Source organism: Aphidius gifuensis, linkage group LG1 (assembly GCF_014905175.1).
Source record: "Aphidius gifuensis isolate YNYX2018 linkage group LG1, ASM1490517v1, whole genome shotgun sequence".
NCBI lineage: Eukaryota > Metazoa > Arthropoda > Insecta > Hymenoptera > Braconidae > Aphidius > Aphidius gifuensis.
In genome coordinates, this window is record NC_057788.1 from 3,429,307 (window position 1) to 3,452,360 (window position 23,054).

General features: G+C 21.4%; 1 protein-coding gene across 11 annotated transcripts; it reads left to right on the forward strand.

Moving 5' to 3' along the window:
• Positions 1 to 116: 116 nt before the first annotated feature.
• On the forward strand, positions 117 to 22,669 carry LOC122861010 (potassium voltage-gated channel subfamily KQT member 1-like). 11 transcript variants are annotated; one of them, XM_044165147.1, is made up of 18 exons: positions 117 to 1,357; positions 11,382 to 11,463; positions 12,326 to 12,542; positions 13,196 to 13,423; positions 14,296 to 14,430; positions 14,504 to 14,586; positions 14,684 to 14,859; positions 14,947 to 15,069; positions 15,192 to 15,302; positions 15,495 to 15,679; positions 16,082 to 16,173; positions 16,582 to 16,704; positions 16,841 to 16,914; positions 18,049 to 18,176; positions 20,197 to 20,293; positions 20,375 to 20,664; positions 21,145 to 21,344; positions 21,908 to 22,669. In XM_044165147.1, the coding sequence occupies exons 3-18, from the start codon at positions 12,331 to 12,333 to the stop codon at positions 22,072 to 22,074; spliced, it is 2,424 nt and encodes an 807-aa protein (XP_044021082.1). In that variant the 5' UTR covers positions 117 to 1,357; positions 11,382 to 11,463; positions 12,326 to 12,330; the 3' UTR covers positions 22,075 to 22,669. The 11 variants fall into 11 exon arrangements, with proteins under 11 accessions (XP_044021082.1, XP_044021077.1, XP_044021073.1 ...); XM_044165142.1 differs by having other exon boundaries at positions 16,082 to 16,260; positions 16,564 to 16,704; positions 21,908 to 22,668; XM_044165138.1 differs by having other exon boundaries at positions 16,082 to 16,260; positions 16,564 to 16,704; positions 16,823 to 16,914; positions 21,908 to 22,123.
• Positions 22,670 to 23,054: the final 385 nt, after the last annotated feature.

The window sequence follows — 23,054 nt, forward strand, 5'->3', positions numbered from 1 at the left end:
AGTAAATGAGGAGTAAATGAGGGTTTTTAAAATAGCCAAAGAGAGGGAAATATGAGGAGGAGAAATACCAACAGGATGTGGTAGTAAAGGACTGCATAAGGTAGTCGTCTGTTTGACGTGTTGGCAACTACTGTGCTCCCTTTCATCCCCTTGTGTTTATAATATTGTCAAATTTTTTTTTTTTTCTCCTCTTTTTTTTTACGTAAATTTTATTCATTCTATTAGTTATTTTCATAGATATAATATATACATTATAGTATTTTTTTTTTCAACGTTTTATTTATTTTTTTTTTTTTCGAAATTTTTTTTTTCAAAAATCACGTGTAGTGGGGTTACTTAAATAAAAAAAAAAAAAAAAACAATAATAAATAAGAAATGTGGAAGAGTAAAATGTATAAGATGAATTTTTAAAAAACTAAATTTATAAATAAATAAAAAATATTATAAATAATAGCTAAATAAGATGAAAAAAATTTTCAAAAAATGTTTTTGTTTTTTCATTAATTATTTAAATAAATAATTTAAAAATGTGATTATATAAATTTAGAATAAATTATTATTTTTGATTTTTAATATTTAGTGTAAATTTAGAAAATTAAAAATAAATAAATTGTCTATATGTTTATTTTGGCGTTGATTTTTGAAAGGGAATAAACGTGCAATATATTTAACAAGATATAATGAAGCATTCGAAAAAATAACATAGTTAATATTAATTTTGTTTTGCGTATTTTGAACCATCGGTTTTTCAGTGCAACACGTGCAACGCGTTATTTTTGTGTGTCGATTTAGTACAGAGATGAAGACAGACAAAAAAGTTGAAATAAACTATGTGAAAAAAGCCAAATGAAATACAAAAAAATAATTTTTTTAATTTAAATTATAAGTGGTAAAAAAAATATAAATATTTAAAAATTATTCAAAAGAAAATTACAAACTAAGTTGCATTTACTAAAACGTCAAGCTAAATAATAATTAAAAAGAAAAAAAAATATATATAAAATTTAATTAATAAAGTGTAAAAAAAATAAAAAATATCCAAAATATTTTGAAGTTAAAAAACTAAATATTTTATAAATAATAAAATTAATAAGTTGAAAAAAATGTTGGGAATAATTATAAATAATAGATCTTTAATTTTTTGAAATTAAAAATTGAATTTAATTCTTTTTTGTATATTTATCTTGTGGAATGATACATACTGCAGATAATAAAAAAAATTAACAACGTCAACGTTTAAGTGACTGACAGATTGTCAGCATGACGGAACATTTTGCGTCAACGATGCACAACTAGTCCGTCAACGTAGTGATTAGAATGGCAAATAACCCTTGGCCTCTTCAAAGTCGACGCGTAGGTGAGTTTAATTAAAATTCAAAAGTAAATTATCTTAATTGTATTTTTAAATATTTAATATTATTCTATCAACAATTTGCATTATTAAATATAGATTTACTTGCACGTGATAAATTTATAAATTGCTTAGAGAAAATATTTTCTTATTAATTTTTTATTGATGAAAATTTATTACATAAACTTTTTGGTATTTAATAAAATTTATTTCTAAATATAATTGATCTTTTCTAATCGAAAAATAAATTTTTCAAAGCAATATAGTTGTTAAACTTCAATGAAATTCAATGAGCTTTGTGTTTAATCGAATTTTTTTTTTTTTTTTCTTCTTGTAATTACATTGAATAAATTATTCCTTTGTGCTAATTAGATTTATATTTTTTTTCTAAATTACATAAAGAAAATTCAACTGAACAAAGTAAATTACTTGAATTTACAAATCGTTTTTCTTTTTTTTTCAACACGTGAAAACTTTTGTCAATTTTTATCAATAAAAAATTATATCAGTGTGCTTTTTTTTTTTTTTTTTGTTTTGCATTGTTATATTGTAAATTAAAATAAATAGTTGACTAATTTAATGTTGTAATTATTTAAATTATTATTATCAAGTTTTTAATTTTATATATTTAATCATCACGTATATTATTTATTAATTATTTCAATTTTTGTTTAAATATTTTATATTTTTTTTATTTTTCATATTTTTTATCCAACAAGAGTTACACTATTCTCTCCCTAGTTTTATTTTTTTAAATATATACATATATTTTTTATCTTCTGTTGAAAGAAAAATAGACAAACAAATATTTACATTTCAAAGTGAAAAAAAAAAAAAAAAAAAAAAAGTCAGCTGTGTGTTATATAATGCACAGTGTAGGGATGTTGAGGATAGGACAGGGTTTATTTAACAAAAAAAAAAAAAATATGATAAAAATTTATCTGTGCGTGAGTGGTAGGGGAAATGATGAGGATAGATATAAAAATAGATAAAATAGAAAATCGTAAGCAATGGGGGCTGTGATTGAAAATATTACTCGATAATTTATTGGGCGCCATGAAATTGTCTCCAACAGATAAATCTAATGATTGACATATTATTTTATTGGCTTAATCTACGTCATTATTTATAAAAATATATTTATAGAAATTAAATTTAAACTATTAAATTAACCAATTAACATTTTTACATTGAAAAAAAAATAAGCAATTATCGATTGAAAAATTTAATTTATAAAAAAATTTACTTGTCATTGGTTTCGAATTTTTTTAACAATAGTCTCTCCCTGATTTATTTTATCAGGTTTCTCCATTGTTAATAAAATTTAATATTACTTTTTTTCATAAAGTTAAATATTCTATATTTCTATACAAAAAAATATATTCATACAATTTTTTTTTTCTGCGGGAATAACATAAATATCCACTTTGATATAAAAAAAATTTCATTTTTTAAAAAAATTTTTTTCTTTTTCTAAATGAGTTATATTTTAATTCAACAAGTTATATTATTATTATTATAAATATAATGAAATAATTTGATTGAATATTGAGCTTTTTTTTTTTTTTGTTAAATGTCAAAATTTATAAAATTAATTTAATACTATTGACAGCAAGTGAGTTTTTCAGAAGCTTTTTCATTTTTTTTTCTTTCTATTTTTATATTATTATTTTGAAAATATTAGAGCGAGAGGGGGTTGATGGTTATATTGAGTAACTGGGCTATCGAATTGTTCCAGTTCATTGCGTATATATATGTATGGATAAATTTTTATGTATATGAAATACATAAATACATGATGTTCATGCTAGCTGGCATACTATTGTAATAAAACATAAATGTGCGTTCGCGTGCATATATTTCTTTACATTTTTATTCTATGTATATGTATTATATTTAATATAATATACATACACAATGCTTTATACTTGACATTTCTTTTTAAAAACTTTTTCGTGGCATTTTGCTTGAAAAGTATTGGAGGAGAAACAAGCCAACAAGGCGCCTTTAGTTGACTATTAAATCAACTCAATTTTATATGTCATTTTTTTCTTTTTAACAAAGCTAAAATCATGTTTAATGATGGTTTAATTATTATAGATAATTTGAGGGATTTATTTTAAATTATTTTCTTTATTTATTATTTGAAATTTATCATTAGAATTTAGTTTTTCTATTCGGTTTCGTTTGTGAAAATTGAAAAATAATGATTGATTTGAAATTTTTTGAATGATTTTTTTTGTTTTTTTGTTAATTAAATTATTTAAATAATACAAGTTGAATTTTTTAATAAATTTATGAATTACTTACTTAATTATATATTGATAAATAATATTTTATTTATTATAAATAATTAAAATTATTTATTTATATTTCATTTAAATTTTCTTTACATACAATTTTTTTCTAATTTGTATTTTTTTAATTTTTGCCGCGTTTATTTATTTATATTATTACTATGATTGTTTTTTCAATTTATAAATTTTTTATTCATTAATATATTTACAATAATAAAGATAAAAAAATGAAGCTATATTACCTTAATAATATTCATTTCATGTTTAATAAAATATAAAATTCATTTGTAAAAGAAAAAAAAACAAAATGTTTAATTTTAATATACAATTTTTATTTCAATAATAGCAATAATAAAAATTGAATATTCAAATGAATTGACAAATAAATTAATAAACAAAGTAGATAAAATAATTTAAATAATCGAAAAAAAATTTAATTAAATAACAGTTTCTAGTTCAAAGACTTGAGTGATGTGAGACAATCGATATCCTGGGGGTTTTTGTTGACGTTCGCGCATTTTCCTCGCGTTTATTTTATTTTTCTCTTGACTATACTCACTACCTCTAAATTTTCTTTTTATTTCAAAAAAAACAAAGATAATAAATGCAGTTAAACTTTTTAATGAAATGCAATTTGAAACAAAAAGCGGATCATCATATCAATCGAAATCTGCAATAATTATCATTTTAATTTAATCAATATCATCATCCCCTTATATGTGTCATTATTTTTGAATTTTTTTTTTCAAAATATATAAAATTGTACACGTAACAAAGTCCCTCATATAATCCCAATCGATTCTTTAAATTAGTAAAATTAAAATTGAAAATAATTAATGTTTCACATTGTGTTACGTTGTCAAAGAAATAATCTTTTTTAACTCTTCAATAATCCATTGATAAATTTGTTTAAATAATATATAATAATTGTGAAAATTATTATTATTATTTTAAAGCTCATTTTATTTATTAAAAAAAATATTATTATTATTTTTATTTAAATATAATTTATGAGTTTGAAAAAAGCAAACTTTGAAGATATTTGAGAGAATAAAAACGAGTGTGAGAAAATTATTTGAATAAAAAGTGAATAGATTAAAATAAACTTTATATAGATTTTTTTTTTAAAATAAAGAATTAACATACGATAACGAGCAAGTGGTTTGAAAAGTTGCACTAGTTTATTCCCGATGGAAGAGTTTCTCAAATCCTATTTCTGTGAATATTTATAACAAAATTTAATTCCACCAGTATATTTTCAAAGATACTTGGCTTGCTTTATCATTACAATCATCATTCAGAAATGAAATTATTATCATTTATTTTATATATTTATTTAAATAATTATTAAATAAAATAAAATATTAAATTGGTATTTTAAATCTGTGTGTATCAAAAGTTTCATAATTTATTTAAATTTATAAATTTTATCGTCAACTAGATTTTTTATTTATCACATTTTTTTTTTCAGTAAAATAAGGCACGTGCCATTTTTTTTTATTTTTTCCATTAACCACTTTATTATCATCGTTCGTATGTACAAATTTTTTTATTCACTTTTAAAAATTTTAAAGCTTTATTATTATTCCGTAATTAATTATACTTTTTACATTGTTTTTAATGAATTTAATTTTTATTTTTTAACTCTGACAAATGCCATAAATTTTTGGAACATAGTAGATATATTTTCATAGATAAATCAATTTTTGTTTACGTTAAAATACACGATGCTATATTTAAAACCCCGATGATATTTTGTTAATAAAATTTTTTACTTGATACACAAAATTCATAAAAATAGATGAAAATAAAAAAATAAAAAATACATTTTTATTAAATACATATAAATATCTACAAATAAAAAATATTTTTCAATTAATTTATCTATTATTATCAACGCTTCAAATCACATAAAACCAATCTATGATCATTTTTTTTTTTTTTTTTAAATATACATTTCCTTGAACATATGTTTTTCGTAAATGTGTTTATATATCCCTGACATTTCGGTTTTCCAGTTCATAAAATTTTTATTACCATTATAAAATAATTTATTTGAAAATTTAAAAATGATTTGAATGAAAAATTAAATACCAAAAAATCATGTGAAAAATTTTAATAAAGATAATATCAAAATTTTAGATTATTGTAAATATTTCAAATGTAATGATTTTTTTTTCTTTTTTCATTATTTTTAACAATGAATATTTCAAAGAAACTTTTCAAATATATATAAGCTATTTCGGGGTAAGTGAAGATGAGCTTTAAAAGGTTCAAAATGAGAAAGACATATATAAGTACAGAGAGAAGAAAATATATAGAAAAAAAATAAAAAAAATTGTAGAAAATATATATATGAATTTTAAAAGTGTAAATATATATATTCAAAAATGTATATATGAATATACATGTATGTTCTCAATGGAATCCAGTGCGAATGAATTGTAAAAATTCGTTTTTTTATTTGATTTTTTTTTATCACATCACGACTCGACCTACATTTTCGATCCATCGGGATATGAAATGCCAAAGGCAGTGTATATAGATAGCTTGGTAGTCCATATAGATCCTTGTTTAAATTTTTTTTTTTTTATATACACATTCCCTCAGCGACCATAAACATATAGATCGTTTATCGGTTCAATGGGTTTCAGTCGAAAAAAAAATACAACAATAAAAATCTCAAAGAATAAATATTGGAATTATAAAGTAAGTCTGTATTTTGGAGATCAAAATACACTGGATCATATAAAAAAAATAATAAAAAAATAAAACACCAAGATTGCAAAGGAAAAAAAATGAAACCCTTTTTGGTGATACGAGAAAATTTTACTGTAAATTCACTAGTAAACTGTATGCTCCTAAAAAATAAAAAAACTGATTTTTATTTATAAAAAAATAAATATACATAAATCAAATAATATTTAAAAAAAAAATCTTTGATATTTATCATGATACAATTTTATGTAAATGGCTAAAATATTCTTGACTTTATATAATAACTTCAAAGAAAAATTAAAAATGAATTATTTATTTTTCAATAAATTTCAATTGAAAAAAATATATAATCTTCAAGTTTTAATAACTAAAAAAAAAAATATATTAAATTTACTAGTTTTAAAGTTAAAAAAATAAAACAACTTTTATTATTTATCAAAGTGTTTGAGGATGATACGAAAGTTGTAAATAAAAAAAAAATTTAAACGCCATGATAATATTTATTTGAAAAAAAAAAATTAATAAATAAAATATTATAATTTACGTAATTAAAACTTTTTTGTATGTTTATCCAATTAACAACGGATAAATATAATTTATATATTTGTGTTAATTAACAAAATGATGAATAGTTTTTTTTTAAATTTAAATTAATTGTTATATTGAATTATCTCAAATGAAAATTAAATAAATGTAATGATGGAGTTTTAATGAGTATAATTTGAAAATAATATTATATTTGTATGCGTTTATGATTTAACATATTGAATATCAAGTGATTAAATTGATGTAAAGGAAATTGTTGAAATGTCAATGGATTTTGTAACCAACATGAAATTCATGTTGCCTGTGGAGACTGGAGTATGGACAAAGGCTAACTAGGAGAAATGTCAAGTCATTGAAAATTGGCTTTACACACATGAGATTTTGTCATATATAAAGGACATGCGTATACAATTCAACAGTTAATCAAATAACCACAAAGTTCTACAATTTACGTAGGTCAACCACACGTTTGAATTTATAAAATTAAATTAATTTTACATATACAATAAAATTATTTTTAAAAAATAATAATTTAATTTCAAGTTTTTATATTAGTCATTATTTGTGTCATTAAATATTAATTTACTTGTGATTTTTAATGATTATTTTGAGGCATTATTATCATCAATTTTGTAGTCTCACAACAATGGGGATTTATTTGCTGAATTATTGTAAATTTTTAAATATTTATATAGCTATAAAATATATCGTGATTTTAAATTTATATAAAAATTTGATTTTAAATTATTTTTCATTTGTATTATTTGAAAATTCATTATGTCTTAATTAAAATTTTTTTAATTATTAAAAATATTATAAATAATTATTTTAACATGCTGCGATTTTTTTTTTCCTCGTTATTATAACTTTCAAAAAAAAAAAAGATTATAAATTTTATTTTTCATCATTTTTATTTATGAGAAAAAATAAAACTTGAGATATTCTCTTTTTTTGGATTTTATTATAGCTTATATCATTGAATTTTACGAGGGTAAAATGATAAATATTAAAATGAAAAATCTAAAAATATATGATAAAAAGTACGTTTGGTCCTTTTGCCAAAATAATTCGAGCTTGTCAAAGCTCGTTAGGACTTTCGCAAATCGATATACTGGACCAATTTGTCAAAAGCTTTGAAACAGAAAATAATAATAATGATAAATATAGAAATATATGGAAAAAAGAAAAATTTATAACCCAAGAGAAGAAAAAAAAACGAGAATAACAGAAAAATAAAAAAAAAAGCTTGAATGATTTGTACACTTGTGAAGTTGCTATACCACTTTTGGACATTGAAATTTCTCCCTCGTTTTTTTTATACCCATGAAATTCAAGTTTCATCTTTTTATTTATTTTTTTTTTTCAATGGGAAAAAGCTCTCTCAATATCCAATGTAATTTAAAGAAATATTCAATGAACCAACCAACTTAACTTACCCCATCAAAATTAACCCTTTAAATATCAAAATAAAATTTTTTAAATTTTATAAAATGAATTAATTTTAATAACAAACAGTCATCCAATAAAATATAACTTTTTTTTTCCAATTCAATTACATTTTATACAGTTATTATCATTTTTCATATATAAAAATTTTTTATAATTTTTTTCAAAAGTTATTTTGAGGTTTTTAGTATTATAATTGTTATAAAATTATGAAGATTAAATATTTTTTTTTAATTATTATCTTTAATTTAAAATAAAGCTTGTTTTTTTTTTTTTAAATAAAGTTCTTTATTTTTTTTAATTTACTGTGATGCAGCCAACAAACTTTTTGTTGTGTTATATATTTTATACAAGTTGTTCGTCAAAGTGTAAATAAAAAAATTAAATAATAAAAAATTGTCGTGTAAAGTTATTCCCTTGTTGAGAATTAACTTGACTTTCTATTACTTAATTAAACTATAAAATGTAATCGATAGTTTCTTCAACGTGATTTACAATTTAGAAAATATAAATTCAATTTAAAAAAATTTAAACATATTGCTTTTTTTTTAAATGTTTTTATTTGTTGGAAATATTCAATTTAATAAACTAAGCTGTTTTTAATTTTATAATATAAATATATATTTATTTTACAAAACTTTTAAAACTTAAATGAACTTTTGTTTTGTTAAAAAAACCAAAAAATCAAAGTTGTTTTTAGTTTAATCGAAAGATTATATTGATATTTGTTTTTTTTTTTTTTAATATTTATTTATCAATCTGTTATTTATTAAACAACAAAAGCAGCTGAAATTTTTATTGACAATATAGATTTCATATAGATAGTATCGAAACACAAAGAAAAAAAACAAATATGATAAATTTTTTTCTATTTGTTTTTGTCAGATTTATTTTTTCAAATGAATTATCAAAGTATAAACTGATGATAAAAAAATTGTCAAACAATACTTTATTGACGTGCAATTTACTCTACAATCACTGTTTCAATTTTCATCTTTTATTTATCATAAAAAAAAAAAACTAGAAAAGACACATTTCATTCTATTTAAAATATTTTTTTTTATTCTTTAGCCACTCAATCTTGTAGAGCTTTTTTTTCCATTTTTTTTATCACAATTTTTTCAGAATATTTCAAGGACTTTTTTACATTTTGTCTTTGTTTTATATATATATTTGAATCTTACATTACACAACCGCAAATCAAGTCAAAAGGTCACTATTTTTATTCCTCTTTTGCAAAAGACAAAAAGAATAAAAATAATTTAATTTATATTTTCAATCTTTACAAAAAAAAAAAGCTACTCATCCAACTTTCATCACATTTTTTTTATGTTTCTTATTTTTTATAACCCAAGTAGATGTGTATTGTATAAAACAACAGTAATGAAAATGATAAAAGAAGGATTTTTCTTAACAACAAGGAAAAAAAAGAAAATTAAAATAAAAAATAATAGAAAAAAAAAAAAAAAACAAGCTTTAATTCAACACAAGAGATTTTCTTTTTTATTTGCTTTGATGATGATCTCTTTATTTTCCACTCAACAATCTCTTGTGTATATACAAACATACTCTTTTTGATAAAAATAAAAAAAAAAATACAAAAATGAGTTAATTGGATGAACCACATTATTTTCAAAACAATAAAACTCTAAAGAGTAATTTTTTCGTTGCATAATTATTTCATCTAAAATTTTACATTTTTATTTTTTTTTATAATTAAATGTTTATTTGTTTAAAAAATAATTAACAATAATTATTTTTTAAAACTATATTTAAAAATTAAATCCATGTTTTATTAGTAATTTTTTATTTATATTGTATGTAATAGTTTCACGTAAAAACCATTTAGAATTTATTTGACTTATTTTATTTTTTTTCCTCTATCAAACTTTTATATACGTTTTGACGTTTCATCAGTAAAAATTTTCTCGTGCAATGTGTACAAAGTAGAAAATCAAGGTTCAATATTTTTTATTTTATTTTTTATTTTTATTGAGGCTGGTTTTTTAGGGGTGAACACGTTTTTCCAATGACTAGCCTTGTTCGATTGCTGACTGGCATTCTTGATTGACACAGGTGAACTGGAAGAAAAGCCTTCTCACCTATATTTTTTTTAAATGAACAATTTTATTTTTGTTCTATTTTATATATTTCTTTTTTTTATAAAACGTATATATTATTCGTTCAATTTTTATTATTCTCAACCCCTTTGTAAATAAATCTTTTTATCTAAAATTTTCATCTGATATTTTTATTTCAAATTGAGTGACATACTGACTGATTACATTACTTTTTTTTATTTTTATTTTTATATTTTATTTTGTGTCTTGAGATTGGTTGTCGTTGGTTGCTGATGTACATGAAAAAATTTATTCACAATTCGTACATATATATTTAAATATGAAAAAAAAAAAAAAAAAAAAAAACAGTTGATGCTTTTTTAGAGAAGCTACTCAATATACATATTTGAATAAAATATAAAATCTTGAATATGAAGATGGATAAATTTTAATAAAGCTCAATAAATATATACGAAAAATTATGAGCTTTTTAAAATGACACGAAGAGTATTATTTTAATTTTTTTAAATAACATAATAAAATTTATAAATACACTGAGCTATTAATATTTTAAGAATGTCTATTAAAATTCAAAAATAAAGATAAATAAATTTGCCAGTTACTTTTTTAATAAGCTATTTAATTTTTATATTTTAATAAATAAAATTGCAATCAAGTTTATGTGTGTTTAGATGAGCTTTTTGCCCTGACTGAATTTTATTAAACCTAAACGGGGTAAAAAAAAAGAAAAAAGGTTGCATGAATATTATTAAAAGTGATATATATAAATTTATTATAATATTTATAATTTAAGAAAAAAAAAAAAGAATATAAATATATAATATAAAAATTGCCTGTTGAAAGTTATCGTGATAATTTTATGATTACCTTAAATTTCGGTGTTGATATGTTGTTGTTTTTTTTTTAATTTTTTTTTTTTATTGCGTTTTTTTGATTTTACAGATCCAACATTTGACCAGTTTTGATTAATCACAAGACATGAGTTTTAAAAGAAGAGAGAGCAGGATCAGCTGACACTCGAGTGGTGAGCGATTAACTCTCGTCCGTTTGTCAGATTTATTTTTTTTTTTGCTAAATTATTACATGACTCTAAATATCTCGAACAACAATTTTTCAGTAAAAATATTCGTCAAAGATAAAAAAACCTAGTAGAAAATATTCCATAGAAAAAATATTAACTGGCAAGTGAAAAATAAATAAATTAAAAATTAATTACTATCATTTTAATAGATTATTTTCCATAAATAATACCTATATAATAATAAATTAAATAAATAAGAAAAATAAAAATAAACATACGATATTTAACGTGTAAATATTAAAAAAATTAAATTTGAAAAAATAATAACATTAAAACACAATGACAAATTAATAAATTATCAAATGAATTAATTACAAATTTATCCAAGATATAAAAGTAAATTTAAAATAAAATAAATTAATTGTTAATTGCAATATTTATTTATCTATTATAATTTTAAACAAATTTGAAATAGCTGTTTTATCATTATGTTTTAAAATTTATATTCTTGTATTATTTTTATAATGATGGAAATTTTAATTCAAAAAATATAATTGCATTCAACGTTTATATTATACCAATTGGAAATTATTTACCAGGATATTTTACTTTTGAATAATTCAACTGGTAAATTAGTGTTCGGAATATTTTGATCATGATAAATTTAGTCGTGGTATACAAAATTATATATCAATATTCAATATTAATAACTTCCTTAAACTCGACTCCATCAAATTTCTATAAAATATGTGTCTTTATATTTTTCCTATATTTAATTATCATTTAAAAAATCAACAACAATATACATTAATATTTAAAATAAAAAAAGATGAAACAAAGCAAAAAATATGTATGATGCATCTAGCGATAATGACGTCGGAGCCATTGTCGGCTGATGGCAGTCCGACGTTACTTCATCGTCCTCTACTCACCCCACATTTCGTCTTACGCTCATCAAGTCTTGAGCATGACTCAGACTCCCACAACAACACCGGAAAACACGCAACTGGCGTAACAACATACTACGCGACTACCTCTGTACGATTTCATACCCTCGACATGATGGATCATGAATCACTCAGGTATAATTAAAACCTCTTATACCAATATCTGATAAACCCTGCAAATATCAATATTTTAATTTAAATAATTAACTAATTAATTATCTAGATATTAAAATTATTATTATTATTATATTGAAAATAATATTTTTTTTTATTTTAAATATGTAACCATCAAACACAGATGCAGTTTGTAAGAAAGAAAATTGATAATATATAATTTTTTTTTAAATTTTTTTTCAAGTGGTCTGATGATGGGTGAGAGCCAATAATTTACAAAAAAAAAATCGATAGTGGTTTGGCTCTGACACATAGATCAGAGATATTTAAGAATTTTTTTATTTTTTTTTTTTTTTCAAACAACCACAATGGGTACCGCCTTCATAGTATAGGATTTTTTTAAATCAGCAATTTAACATTGACAATGAATTAAAAAAATTATTTTTTCTTTATTTTACTTTTTTATATATAAAAAAAAAATAAGGTAGGATCAAATTTTTATTTTACAATGATGGGAGAGAAAAATAGAAAAAAACCAAAAAAAAAGAAAATGACTCTATTGTGATATAGAAAAAAAAAAGTATCAAGTTAGTTTGACATTTGCAGTAGATAGTTTGATAAATATAATGTCTAAATAAATAATGATATGTAAAATATATATATATACATAAAAGGTACATCGGTGACAGTGTTGACGAGGCTACTCCTGCCGGAGGCGGAGGAAGACGAGGAGGAAGAGGAGGTGGTGGACGCTTGACAGCGCCCAGAATGTCATTATTGGGACGACCGATAAACTACAGGGCGACTAGAAGAGACGCCCGTTATCGTAGACTACAAACAAACTTCTATAATTTTCTTGAACGACCTAGGGGCATATATGCTGTTACCTACCATATGATTGTGTAAGCATCATCATGCAAAAAAAAATCACATCATAAATTCAAAATTACAATTTATCATCAAATTTTTAATATTAATCTAGTCGAGAAAATAAAATTTTATATATTGTCAAACTATACAAGAATTGTTTTACTTTTTAAAAATATTATAAATTTAAACAAGTATTTTTTTTTGATATTTGAATAACTGCAGTCATTATTGAAATAAAAAAATTAACGTCTTGAATCAATTTTTAATAATGTCTGACTATAACGAGCTTGTTTCACTTTTTAAAATTATAAATTTTTAAATTTTTAAAGTTTATTAATATTATAATATTTATCATTAAAATAACAAACAAAAATTTATAAATATTTATTTTTTATTCAATTTTAAAACACGTCTGACTATATCAAGCTTATATCACTTAAAATAGAATTATAATTTATAACTAAAATATTAAATTAACTGGCTAAAAATTTCTAATAACTTTTAAAAACCGTCATAGTATAAATAGATATTTCTACTTAAAAAAAAAAATTATTATTAAATTAATAATACCAAATTAACTGTCATAAAAAAAAAAATGCTTGAAATTAATTTTCATTTAATTTTAAATCACTGACTACATAGAGCTATTTTAACTTTTTGAAAATATAAATTTAAAGTTTATTAACGTCGTAATAATTATCATTATAATAAAAAAAAAAATCATTAATATTAATTATCGTTTAATTTTAAATAATGCCTAACGATAAATAAATATTTCAGCTTAAATTTAAATTCCGACAGTATTCAGCTCTAAAACATAATTCACTATTATTTATTTTTTATTTTTTCTTTGTATTTTTAGAAAAGATAATAACATTAGTATTATTTATTATTATTTTCACAGTTTTTGTATGGTTTTCACTTGTCTGGTATTATCAGTATTCAGTACCATTGACGAATACGAAAAAGAAGCTGGTCTTTTACTTTATTACATGGAGCTTGTTGTCGTCATATGGTTCGGAATGGAATTTTGTTTCAGGTAAATATATTAACATCAATTTAACAACTATTTTCATAATATTCTTATGATATTTAAATAATTTTAATTTTAGATTATGGTCATCAGGATGTCGGTCAAGATATCAAACACCAATTGGTCGTTTAAAATTTCTCCGTCGTCCATTTTGTATAATAGGTAATAAAATAAAAATATTTATTTGACTATTATATTATAATTATTAATTAATAAAATTAATTTGATTTAATTTAATTTGGTTATTTTTGGATTTAAGATATGATAACAATTATGGCAAGTATTGTTGTGCTTGCAATGCGAAGCAGCGGTCAAGTATTTGCAGCAAGTGCATTACGAGGCTTAAGATTTTTTCAAATATTACGAATGGTTCGTATGGATCGTCGTGGTGGTACTTGGAAACTTCTTGGAAGTGTTGTTTATGCTCATCGTCAGGTACAAAATCAACATCATTAATTTAATTATCAACTTATTCAATTATCAATGTACAATAAATTTTTATTATTATAATTATTATTTAAGGAACTTATTACAACACTTTACATTGGTTTTCTTGGATTAATATTTGCAAGTTTTCTTGTATATCTTGCTGAACGTGATGATGAACATTTTAATAATTATGCAAAGGCACTTTGGTGGGGTGTTGTAAGTGTACATCATTAATTTAATTTTAAATTTTTTTTTTTTTATAATATTAACAGGATATTTAAATGAATAAGTTACATTTTTAAATGTCATATTTTTTATTTATTTTTATATTATTATAGATTACATTGTGTACTGTTGGATATGGTGATGCTGTGCCAAAAACATGGCAAGGAAAAATCATTGCTTCCTTTTGTGCATTATTAGGAATTTCATTCTTCGCTTTACCAGCTGTATGTATTATAAATATAAATTAAATTTAATCCAAAAAAATAATAACTATTTAATTTTTAATTTCTTAATTTATTATTTCATTGTAAAAGCTTTTTTTAAGTGAAGAAATTCAACCAAAAAATGAGAAAATTAATTTATAGTTAATTTTTTTTCAACTAATTTCTTGTTTTTTTATAAATGTCTGTTTAAAGGGAATACTTGGTTCGGGTTTTGCATTAAAAGTTCAACAACAACAACGTCAAAAACATATGATTAGAAGACGTCAACCAGCAGCGACATTAATTCAATCAGTTTGGCGTTGTTATGCTGCTGATGAGCACAGTATGAGCATTGCAACATGGAAAATTCATCAAGTACCTCTCTCCAGTCCACCAAGGTGATTGAAAAAAAACATATTCATTCCCATTTATTTTGTCAATTAAAACAGTAACCCTTCAATAAATTTTATTCCCTTATTGCCTTTAATTAAATTTCAAAAAAAAAAACGAAAAACGTGAATATTTGTTTGATTAATTAAAAAATTTTATTTACTTTTTTTTTCGAATTTGATTTTGCAACTTTTAAATAAGCATAAAAATAGGAAAAAAAAAAATTTTAATATGATTTATTAACAATGCTAATTGAACTTTTAAAAAATATATATATATATATTTTTTTTTTTTTGTTTATATTTAATTGCACAGTGTGCAAATTTAAAATAAAAAAATTAATCGATGTTGTATTTTGTAGTTCTATTTTGATTATAAAAATTTGTTTTTTTTTTTTTATAATATTTCAGTCGCTTGTCTTCCAGTTTCAAGCACAATGCTTCATTCGTCAGTCGTCTGCCAACGATACGACGTAACAAAAGCACGTCATTGCACAGTCCAGGTGGGCACAAATTGTCGCATCATAATTATCAACGTACCACTACTCCGCGAGTTTTTACAGACCTTATCTCATCGGCTGAGAATCTGGGTCAGTTTTTTTTTTTTTAAATTTTTTATTTTTATTGTCAATATATATACATATCTAACTTTATAAATACATATTTTTTTTTTTCACTTTTTTTAATTATTTATATATGTATTCAATTTTATAAATAACTTTTTTTCTGTTTTAATTTTTTTTTTTTTCTTTCACTGCGATGTGCTAACTTTTTATCATCCCAATCATAATATTTTTAAAAAAATCTATATCAATTAAAATTGTATGTTCCAAGGTAAATTATATAAAATTAAAATTCACTTGTTGATTAATAATTTTATCGTTAAAAAATAGGTCTATTAATGTCAACAGGAGTTGGTAATCATAATCATGGATTGATAAATGATGCAAATGAAATACAAAATAAAAATTTAAACACAAGTTATTCGGAGGATTCTGTGGCTGAAACTGCATTGTCCAAAAAAAATTCAGATGGTGTGTTATTGTTTTGTTTATAAATTTATTAATATATTTGATTGAGTATATATATATTTTTTTTTTTTAACAAATACCAAGAGCTTTTAAATTTTTACAATTTTTTCTTTCATCAAAGTTTTACTTTTTAATTTAGACGAAGAAGAAGAACCATCCAGATGCATTCATTTGACTAAAAAACATAAAACGGCAATTCGAGCAATACGAAAGGTGAATAATGTTAATTATTTATTTATTTTCCATACTTCTTTTTTTTTTTTTTTTTAATATAACTGTGCCTGGTATATATAAGTATACTTCCCGGTACTTCAACTTGAATAATTATATGAATATTTTATTACCCCTTGCTATTTCCTTTTGTATATACATAAATTATTATTTAATTAAATTAAAGGTAAATTCAATCTTTTTTAATTTTTACAACTTTTTTTATTATAAATATTTTTGTTTATTTATTTTTGTTTGAAAAAATAAAAATTTTATTTTTTCTTCAAATGTCAATGCCACATTGGTATATTTTTTTATTTTGTTTTTTTTTATTTTTTTTTCGATGGTGATATATATGTACTTGTTGGATATCGAGTATGGTTTATGTTTATTTTTTTTATTTTTTTTATTATTTTGTATTGAATAATGGCAGTGAGCCAAAAACTTATGATGAAGGTAGAGAGTTGCAAGAATGACGGGGCTTTTATTTTGACAAGTAATTTAAGATTTTTTTTTTACTTTATTTTTAAAATTAATTTTTTTCTCGTTATATATAAAATATATATATAGATCGTATTGGAAATATATTTTTAATAATTTTAATGTTTGGTAAAATGCAGTTTGCTAAATAATTAGCTGAGAGCGAACGAATAATTATAAAATACATTTAATGGGATAGTTTTATTTTGATTTGAGCTTTTTTTTATAGAAATTAGATCATTTTAATTTATTAGGTGATTGGATAATCTATTATTTCAGTTGTTTATTTAATTATATTACTAAATATCTTGAACAAAAATTTTTTGGTAAAATTATTCGCCAAAGAAAAAAAAACCTAGTAGAAAATATTCCATAGAAAAAATATAAACTGGCAACGTTATTTAAATAAAGAATTAGAAGGCTTCATTCTCGTATTATTTTTCATTATTGATCACAATTTTAATTCAAAAAATAATTGCATCCAACGTTGATATATTATACCAATTGGAAATTATTTACCAATTGGAGGATATTTTACTTTTGAATAATTCAACTGGTAAATTTGTGTATTTAGAATATTTGAATCATGATTTTATTTGTCATTTAAAGTCAAAAATAAAAACAAAAATATTAAAAAAAACAACTTGTCAATGTTAGATCAAATTCTTGGTGGCAAGACGAAAATTCAAAGAGGCACTGAAGCCATATGACGTTAAAGATGTCATCGAGCAATATTCCGCAGGCCATGTCGACCTCATCAGCCGCGTCAAAAATATTCAAAATAGGTAGCCCAACAAATGATGATGATGATGTCTATTCGTTCGCTGTTGGTGGTAGTGGTAGTTTTAAATAATTTTTTTTTTTTTTTTTTTAAATTTTTTAATCATTTTTTTATACTTGAAAAATTTTTTTGCTCTTTAAATCTCTTGCTCAGTTAATCGTCACATTATCTCAAACACACTGAAAATTTAATACGTGAAAAATAATTTTCTCAGTTCATCCTATGTAGATATATATATAAATTTTTTTTAAAATTTTTTCCATCTAACCACTGTTAGTTTGATCGCATTTTTCATATGTGGATGCTGATTAAATTTTTTTTTTAAATTACTATATAAGATTATAGCTCTTTTTTGTAGTAAAAGATTTTTTTTTTTCAAATAATTTGTGATGGTTTATAAAGGCACAAACAATTACCGTCTTGATAATTATTTAAAAATTAATTTAGTTGGTAATAAAACGTTTTTCATGCACCTACTCTACTTTTTGACACGAAAAAAAATTATTCTAAATTTTTTAAAACTTTTTTTTTGATATTTTTCATAATTTTTTTCATTTACTTTTAATATTTTTGCTATTTTTTAATTATTTCCTACTATGCTATATATAGAAAATTCACTTATCTATTAAAATTTTACACGATATTTAGCATGTTAGTGCGTGACGTCTTTTTTTTTTTTTTTTTTAATTCACTCAAATTATATCCTTGTCTGAAGTTAATTTTATTACACCTTTTAAAAAAAAAAAAAATTCATTTTATTTATTATTAAATAATTAACTATTTATTATTTTTAAAAAAATTTAAATTCAATCCTCCATGTGTGATCTTGTCAATTTAACAATAATAAATAATTTTTAAAAAAATTATTTACCTGTATTATTTCGAGGATATGTCATTGTGCGGATGTAAAGTTTTTGAGTAACTTTGAAATGGCTTGCCCGCTTCGTAATAATAACATTAAAATTATATTTTATATAATCTTTGTTTAAAAAAAAATTAACACTAATATCAGCGTGATATTTTTCATGATAAAAAAATTATAATACATTTGCAAATAAATTATTAATAATTATCAAAAAAAATAAAAAAATAAAAAAATAAATGAAAATTTTAAAAATTTGATAATTAATTAATAATTTTTAATCGAAAAAATAATGGTTAATAAATTAAAAAAATATAAAAATAAAAAAAATGATAAACACGGCTTGTGTGCTGTTATCGCAGCTCAAGTACTTCGTGGCCCGCAAGAAGTTCAGAGAAGCTCTGAAACCTTACGACGTCAAGGACGTGATCGAACAATATAGCAGTGGCCACGCTGATTTACTGAATCGCGTACGAAATCTTCAATTCAGGTACCTTCTTAATGAGAGTACCTTCATTCACATTATTTTTAAATTTTTAAAAAATATTACTCTCTTCGAATAAACGTTATTTTTGTTGTTAATATTTTAAAATTAAATTCGAGCTTCAGCATATACATGTTAGATGTGTAGAAATATTGAAAAAAAAAATTATTAAAATCTAAAAAAAAATATAGTAAATACATAGTAGGTTACATGTTTTATGTGTTGTGTTGAAAAAAAATTTATTTTTTCATATTGGCAAATTTTATTCGATAATAAAAAGAAAAAAAAAAATAAATTTATCACAAAATAGAACGAGCTTGAACGCAGCTAGCTGAAAATCCTTGTTTTCTTATTTTTTTTTTGTCGCGTTCATCTAAATTTTTATCAGAAAAAAATTTATAAAAAAAAAAAAAAACAATCTATCTGAATTTTCAACAAGTATTTTTTTGTATTTTAATTTGCTCTTTTTTTTTTTGAGCTTTATTCTGCATGAAAAATTAAATTAACATGTGCTTTTTATTTTTTTTTAAGCTGCTGTTGTTACACCAAATTTAGCTGTGCTTTTAAATTATAATTTTTACATGTTAGATATTAATTTAGTTGTAAATAATAAAGTGAACAATCCACTGGTTATTCGTGTTTTTTCTTTTTTTTTTTTTTTAAATTTATCTTGCATAGATTAGATCAAATACTGGGAAGACAAGGTTCAAAATCACGTGATGTTTATGTATCAAAAAGTAGTCTTGCATCGAGGATAGTTAAAACTGAGAGACAGGTAAAAAAATCAATACATTATAAATTAATTTAAGTGTATTTATTAGTTATTTATTGTTTAATTATTATTTTTTAATTTGAGGTTGATGATATTGAATCAAAATTGGATCAACTTATTGAACTTTACATGGAAGATCGTAAAAGATTGTTATCATTACCAATGGTTGTTAATGAACCATGTAGTAGAATACCAAATTATAAAAAAAATGATAATACTGTGCTTAAACCAATATTAGTTGATAAACAATTATCAGAACCAAGCTCACCAACGTTAAAGACAAAACGTGATATTGGTAAATCAATAAAACCAAGACAAATACATCGTGGATATTCTGATCTTGGTACCAGAGTTAAAAAAAGAGTCACGTTAAGGTTTCTATTTATATTTATTTATTTATATTTATTATTTAATTAAATAACATTTTTTTTATTTTCATATTTCACGTAATGAAATATTACTTGAGTTATTATTTATTTATTTTTATCACAAATATCATCAACAAAAAATTTTCCAGTTTTTTATTTAATATTTATTCAACTATTTGTTTATTTATTAAATTAAATATTTTTTATTTATTTAAATTTCAATATGCTTTATTTGATATATTTTTAATATCAAAGTTTATTTTTTCATCTCAAATTTCTTTTTTTAAAAGATATATTGTATTTTTTTTTTGATCCTAGCAAATTTTCTTTATTTTTTTATTTTTTCTACTATCAATCTTTGTGTCCATTTTATGCTGTAACATCAATTTTGGTTTCCTTTGTCTTTTTATATATATATTTTTTTTTGTTTTTTATTTATGAAATAAGTACATTATTGTTATTATTGTTTTATATTTTTTTTTGAAGCTCAATGGTATCACATTTGGTGCAAGTTAATGAACCAACAACAACAATGAAATCAATACCTTCTTATTCATCTACTTCATTGTCAAATATTGATGATGGTGTTGTTATAATTGTACCAACATTACCGGAAAATAAAATTGCACCAAGTACTTATCTACGTCCTGGCTCAACTTATAATGGTGACTTTGATAAATCCACTGGTAATTACTACTCACATTCATTAACCATCATTTAGATTAAATTAAATTTCACATCAAGAACAACTTCACCATCATCATGAATGTTTTTTTTTTTTTAATTTTAATTAATAAAATATTGAAAAATTTCTCAAACAAAATTATCAATTTTCTTTTTCTCTTTACTACTTTAATTATTTAAATCTTATTTATAAATAATTTTTTTTTTTTTTATTTACTTATTAAATATATAATCTACTTGTTTATCATTATAAAAAATTTTTTTTTTCTCTTTATAAATTAAACAGGGGATTATTTATGTAAAAAAAAAAAGAACAGTAAACTAAAATGAAAATTATTTTTTTACAGTAAAAGAATGAGATTTAAAAAATATATATGAATATGTCTCTCTTTGGGTTTGTTTTATCATCTAAAGAAAGGATTAATAAAACATGGATATAATTCAGTGTATAGCCCTAAAGCTTTTTGTCCACACAAAAAGAAATAAAGAAAAAAAAAACCACTAAATAATCCAACAGTAAAACTCACAAACATAATGTATATAAAAATCTTTTTGATTTTTTTAGTGACAGTAGAGTGTGACCTAGATGATACAGTTGTAGACACTGAATACAATGCTGATAATGATAATGATTTATCAAGTGAAAAAGCAGCATTACTTGGTGAAAATGATACAACGCTGAGCATCCTGCCAAGTTCCATCGATCCCGGAGGCAGTTTGGATCAACAATAATTAATATAATAATGAATAATTTAAGTACGCGCTTAAATAAAAAATTATCCTTTCAACGAAATTATAATTAAGTAAATTGATTAACTTATAAAAAAATAAAACCAAATGGTATTAAATAGAAAAAAATGAAATTTTAAAAATATTATATATAAAATGACTATTTATTTAATAATACATTAATTAAATATTATATCTTAAAAAAAAAATTAATAGAAAAAATTATTTAAAAAAAAAAGTAGATACATAGGTAATAAAAAAAAAAAAACAATTGGCCTCTTTGCATTTTAAAATTAAAACAGCACAATAGAAAAAATAAAAAAATATTTATCTTGTTTCGTCGTTTTGATTAGTTGAAATAATGAAAATTATTTTTCATTTAAAAATAAAAAAAACTCTAAAGACTTTGATAAATGCCGAATTTATTTAGAATTGATAAAATATTTCTCTAATATTGTTAAAAAAAAATGACCATGCGTTTTTTTTTTTTTTAAATTCAATGGAATAAAACAACGTACTATTAGTATTATTAAATAAAAAAAGAAATTTTAAATTCAAAATTAAATTTAGATAATTTAGATTGAAAAAAAAAAAAAACTGACCATTTAAATAATGAAAAAGAATTTTAAATATTTAAACAAAATAAAAATTTTTATAGAAATATTGTTTATTAAAATTTAATGTAATAAATTGTATACTAAAAATGAAATTTATCAATAACCAGTTTTTAAAAATCAATCGCACATTAAATGAATTTTAAACAGCTAATTTATTGAGCTTCAGGAGGATTATTATGCATTCGATAAATAATTTATAAAAAAATAAATATCGTACAAGCTTCGATAGACCAAATAATAAATAAAAAAATTATTATAAATAAAAAAAATAAAATTATAAATAAATTACATTGCTATAGATAAAATTTTTCTCTATACAAAAGTGTGTATGTCACTTGAATTAATAGATAAGAAAAAATAAAATTA